The 6365-nt window shown below is 32.1% G+C and overlaps 1 protein-coding gene across 1 annotated transcript in view; it reads left to right on the top strand.

Moving 5' to 3' along the window:
- Positions 1-6349, top strand: part of LOC105569326 — a 281091-nt gene extending 274742 nt beyond the window's left edge. The window contains exons 13-16 of the mRNA XM_012025691.1: positions 490-692; positions 1038-1189; positions 1273-1345; positions 1777-6349. Of these exons, the coding sequence (XP_011881081.1) occupies positions 490-692; positions 1038-1189; positions 1273-1345; positions 1777-1798 (450 nt within the window). The 3' untranslated portion in view covers positions 1799-6349. The remainder of the gene's footprint in view (positions 1-489; positions 693-1037; positions 1190-1272; positions 1346-1776) is intronic.
- Positions 6350-6365: the final 16 nt, after the last annotated feature.

Genomic DNA, 6365 nt, shown 5'->3' with positions numbered 1-6365 from the left:
TTTATATTTTATATTATAAAAATATTTCTTTTAATTTTAACTTGTTATTCCGTGACCGTCTCTGAATAAATATTAATATAAAAAATGTCGCGGTCGTGAGAAATGTATTAATCGTTAATAGATTGTGAAATTTGTGGATTAAACGTGAGTGACGTTAACATCTTTGAATGTTATCATTTATATTTAATAATCAAGATTTGGTTTTATATTATAGATTCAAAATGTAGACAAAAGAATGTGATATGTGAGACGAAAATGCTAAAAATATGATTTCCATACTATTTTCACTTGTCCTACTACGTTCACAATATACATACAAGTAAAATTGATAACTTATTATTTCTCTTTCACTTTTTTATATTTGCCGATGCTTTATAAACATGCAATGCATATTTGAAATTATTTTTACGATTCTAAAACAATTTCAAATAATTTTGAACTTTTTTTAAAATCGATCTACGATATAGGATAGATTTTTATGACTTTCAGTGGTCGAAGGTACAATCTGCCAAGTTTTCGATTTTGGAGCATCAAATGGATCCGAGCAGCAATTTCAGTAGCTATCGTAGCACGTTGAAGGCCGCAATGTGGCGAAGTGCTGGCGCTACAGATGAACGCCAGCGAATTGTAGTTCCCTTCTTTAGCCTTCTCGTCAAGGATCTATACTTCCTAAACGAGGGTTGCAGTAACAAGTAAGTAATATCAAACATATCGATACGATCTATTCATACAATTTTATAATAAAAACAGAAAAAAGATTTTTTTTGCAAATATCTCAAAAATTGTGCTAACTATTGTAATGAATATTCTAAACATGTATATTTATTTCATTTGATATATCTCGATAGTACTGAAAATCTATTGCATATGTAGTATAAATTAAAAATTTTAGTACCCACTGTACGTTTTGGAATCCATTAATACAAACTTTGGTATCTTTAGAGATCAAGATTATCGATTAGGTGTTAAATGCAACCCGTATTTAAATTCGACAAGCTAATTAATTCCTGATGCTCAAGATCGATTGTGTATTTCAGACTGCCAAATGGTCACATCAACTTTGAGAAGTTTTGGCAATTAGCGAAACAGGTGACCGAATTTATTGCGTGGAAACAAGTTGCCTGTCCGTTCGAGAAAAATCCGCGCGTTATTGCCTTTCTCCAAGCAAGTCCCGTACTCACGGAAAACAGTAAGCGACATCCATTCTGTTCCGTTGTGTAAGTGCGACGACACGAAATTGTTCGATTCTGAATATTCGCTTTCTTTTAACAGCACTTGCATTAGCATCTTTCGAGTGCGAGCCGCCCGATAACAATCCGGAGAAGGAACGTTATAAAGCTTTAAAGTGAGTATTGCTTTACTTTATTGGGACACAATATTCTTATGATATAATTGTTATCGTAATTGCGATTCTTGTTGGAAAATATTTAAATTTCCGTTGTGTACAATGTAATGTGATCAAATTTTCTCGATTCTTCCTAAACCATATCAATATACATGTACATACACACGTACATCAAGAACGTGTTTAGTATAATGCAATGTATAATTTCAAAATTTGTGAAACTGTGATACCTTATACTGTATTCAATTCCTCGGTATACGTATATTAATTTAATATATTATGTTACTATGTGAAAGAACAATAAATATAGAAACTGTACAACAGTTATACTTACAATTAGCATGTATATTTAATTACAAAATAATTTTGAAAACTTTCCACATTATTGTGTGAATAAGAAATAACAATTTCTCTACAATTTTATGTTAAAGGTCTGAGATGAATGCCCAGTGAAAGCAAGCTATGCTGAAATATGCTGAATGGGAACGATATTGATCATATAAATATATATGAAGATACATTTATAAATATTAATATATTCGTAACCGTAGTTAGTTTATGCGCAAAGATGATGAGAAAAATGAAGAGTGAGTGGAAGAGCAACAGCGGATTAAAGTATTACTGAGGTAACTTATGTGAAATTAGGTATTTCTGTCTTGCGAATTTATGCATCGTCAAAAACACCTCTCAATGATAATTTGACATTATCAAGAGTATCATCTCTAATCGATCAGGACAATTACAATAACTTTTCTACGTTTTTTCTATTATATGTGAGAAAGCGAAAAGAAAGGAAAGAAATTACACCCTTTATACTGATTTTAATGATCAAGCTATTTTGTTGTTTGCAAATGCGCTGGATTATTCAAACCAATTCTCGATTAAGAAACATCGTTTGTACAGTACAGCCGTGATGAGTTTCATTTAAAATTTATAGTCAACAAGTCTGTGCTAATCAATCGATTGCATCTGGATGATAATTAATATTAAAATACTAATTGTCAATAAACGAAATTGTACAGATCGATCGATCTTGATCAAATTTTGATCATTCGTGGGTCGAAAAAACCAAATCTGAAAAATTTCGATCATCTTAGTGACCAAAAGTCTTCATAGTTAACATGGCGCGAATATAGAGTTAAGGACGCCTTGAGGACGATTATGAAATTCGCTTGACAATGTCGCGTAGCTGTAAGTATAGTTCCTAAGCCTTCGTCTCGCCGATATCTTTTCTCTCGAGCGGCAACCGAATCACGATTCCCTTTATATTTCCGAACAATTCCGGGTGTGACCCAGAAATTCTCGGCTCCGCTTGAAAGTGACGCGATCGGCGCGTTCAACTTTTTGTACATAGTCCTTTTGATATACACTAACAGACTCCTAGATGTGAGAGATAGGGTCGTTCCTGTAGAGTAAGCCTGCGCGATAAGTTCGAAAGGTATAGTGTAAGGATCATTGTGCACGTACTTAAGAGGATGAGGAATTAATCGCGAGGACGGTCAATCGAGACGAGAACAATTTCTTTTTCGAAAATTTCGGCAAATTGACACGGCTCAACCGTGAACTCGGGTTTCATTTGATAATCGCTTTTCCCGTTTTTTCTGACGTGACGCACGTGAATATAATATATGAATGATACAATTGCGTATATACATATATGGAGCTACGCGCGATGTAACGACTCAAGTAAATTCAATTGCAACAATCCCGTATGCTTTTTCACAAAATTTCACTGCAAATAAAATCGGTGAGGCATGCTGAAAACATTTAATATATTGTGGTCATAAATTATTCTTACGGGTAACGTGATATATTACGTAAATGTTTATAAAAATACTTTTTACTCTCCCCGGATATTTATTAATATGATTTAATTTACAAATGACTAATTGTAAGATATTATAAATTTAGCAATGATATATGTTCACGGATGTCTCAAAGCATATTTGCCATAAAAATGAAATTATTGTCAAAAAGTGACAAAGATGGCTTTTCCCAGAACGAATTGGGTTCGGCATTAACGTGATTAATAAATATAAATGTAGTATGTGCCGTGCCTTTCATCAAATATAGCGGAAATATATTGAATGCAAAATTTACAAATTGTGAAATATTATTTGATAAAATTATGAAATATTAAATGACAAAAATGTGTTCTTAACTCGTGCGTCGCAACATCATATTACGCTTCTCCCGTTGACCTATAAATTACTGATTCTATAAATTCATAATTTCTTCATCTTTGCAACTAATAGACAGAGATGACGGTTTTGCTGTAATATGTCAGATAAAATTTCCATTGTTTCACGTTCAAACAAATATTTGCTCAGATAAATTCGAAAAACGAAAACATGTGTTTCCGAACAGTTATAGGGACCAAGAGTTCGTTTCTCCTGGGTACATAAACATTGCCTATGGCATAACGAAATACCGAGAAATTGCGATGGCACGATCGAAAAAGAGAAACAAAACGGACTGTTTCAAATTTCACTCACTGAATCACGACTTCGCAGCCTGAGAGAAAAATTGCATGCAAATCGGAACGTGTTCCAAATCACGGGCAATCTCATTTATCTGAAAGAAATATATGTATACATATAGATTGAAGAAATAAAAACGTTACGTAATGATATTTCATGATTTTTCGAAACAATAACACGTTACGAAACAAAACATCTTTGAATTTTTTATATCTCGTTTATTGTTGTCTTTAACCAAAATTCAATATCCGCTCTTATTTCTTCTCAAAATCACTAAAATAATTGTTATTGATAGAAATCGATAGTCAGACGTGGTTTTTTCTCATTGACAAGAATAAATTCCATTGCATTTTTCACGTACAGTATCGAGAGGCGCTCAAGATAATTTTAATCTCCTTTTTCAGATTTCTCTCTTTCAAGTAACGTATATTTCTGTGAAATTGATACTTTTAATTGCGATTTTCTCTCGGCACATGAAGTAGAAAATTACAAGCAGATACGAAATGCACTTATTGTTAGGACGAAGTGTACAGACAGATCGCGTAACAAAGAAAGTATCATTTATTGATCGAAACGAGAAATTATGCGAGCTCCGCGCAAATCAGATCATCGTAAAGAATACTCATCTCCATATATTATTAAGATAATTATTAACTCATATGCCACAAGTTATTCGTCAAGTGCAATTATCCATTTTATCTATACATATACTTTTTCCCCAATCAATGTTTTTTCTATATCTTTTATATTATATGTATTTATTATGAAAAACTTGACTTACTGAGTCATTTTTATTATTCAATGTCCTTACCGTATATAAACGTACGCTTTTCATCGAGAAATGTTTTTAAAACTTTTTATAGATAATGTACATTAATATAATAACATAGATGTAGATTAAAAAAAATACATGAACATGCGCCGAAACTTGTTGCTATTAACAACATCTTTTTTAACATTTTTACGAATTTACAAGTGACCAATCCGCAAAATCCGTCACTGTTGACTTGCCATTTTATAAATATCTTCGTCCAATATTATTCAATTATTAATAATTCACGAATATTCCAACGAGATCTGATTGCGCCGCAAGCTTGTGGCAATTTTCCCATAAGTATAACAACTCGACGATTACACATGCACGTTATCGTAACTCAATTATTAACGATAAGACTAATTATACTGTACCATCGTAAGCGGCGTGCGTGTTACATTGTCAATATACATAGCGTTATATCACGATTCTATGATTGTCATTCATGTTCATAAATTCCTATTTTTCCCCCGACTTCTGTTAATATACACGAAATCATCCTTATTCATTTTTTGCTCCTTAAATAGCATCTTATCCTCGATGAATTCTCTATCATTTTGTACGATTTTTCTAACAGACACGATATGTTCGCAATATGTTCGTTAACTAAGAATGTCGTCAACGTACAATGTGACACAATGATGCAGAGCTGTTTCTATTAATCAAGCAAAATGTTTTCCATTATAAATTCTCTGTTTATTATCATTATTTCAAACTCCAATATTTTTTTATCACTACCTTTCTCCTCGCATTCGATGACACTGATGACATTCTGTAGTTAACGATATTGTACATAAACAGATGATCATGTGTGTATATACAATTATATACGTATCTGTACGTTACTTAGATTTACGTAGGCCGTAACCGAATTTAGGAGTTAACGCAGCGAAAGCGAAAACGAATCCGTTTTGCGTCGAGATCTACGATTAATATCAACGATCATAATCGCGATACGATCAATCTGAAATTGCCTAACGTCACTTTAACGTATATACGTACGTTTATTCTCAATTTATTGGGATAACTTTTGCTTAATATCTAGTCACTAGTTCGTTAGTTTGACTTGAATTTGTGTCATTAAAAGAACGGACCAATTTAACATTTTTTTTCAATTCAAATTATTTATAACAATTCTCTAGAGACTTCCAGCTCTAGTAAAATTCCTGTTGCACAAATGCGTCACAATCCTCTGCAACTTTTTCTCGATTACATGTCCTAAACAAGATATTAAACAAATATTTTGGAAAATACCTTTGATATTAACGTTTTATAATTTTATTATATCATATCGTATCATTATGACATGTTTTCCAGCGACACAGATTCGGGCCATTTTATGCCTAAATTAAGCGATTTTAAGTTAGATTTAATATTACTTTCCATATTAAGCGCGCATATTTTTGATCAACATTCCTTTAAGTGATATAAAATCGTAATTGCACCGTACGATGTAGTAGGATATCTCCCTTTAAGAATTCTGTGTACAATTCACTCTTTGTTTGTTATCTCATAGCAAATACAATCGATATATCTCATATCTCTTCATTTTTTTTCAGCATACACATCGAAAAATGATGGCAAATTTCTCATTTTGTTTACAATATTGTTATTTAAGATCATTCATTTCTTGCCAAGGAAAAATTTTAATAATTATCTACCTATAATTTATAAACTTTTTTTCGCAAATGTTTGTAAACACGACAAAAATTGATGGTAATTATTT

The sequence above is a fragment of the Vollenhovia emeryi genome, unplaced genomic scaffold, assembly GCF_000949405.1.
Source record: "Vollenhovia emeryi isolate VEMERY1.0 unplaced genomic scaffold, V.emery_V1.0 DF939124.1, whole genome shotgun sequence".
Classification (NCBI taxonomy): domain Eukaryota; kingdom Metazoa; phylum Arthropoda; class Insecta; order Hymenoptera; family Formicidae; genus Vollenhovia; species Vollenhovia emeryi.
Note: the sequence above shows the minus strand (reverse complement) of the source record. Positions and strands in the feature narration are given on the sequence as shown.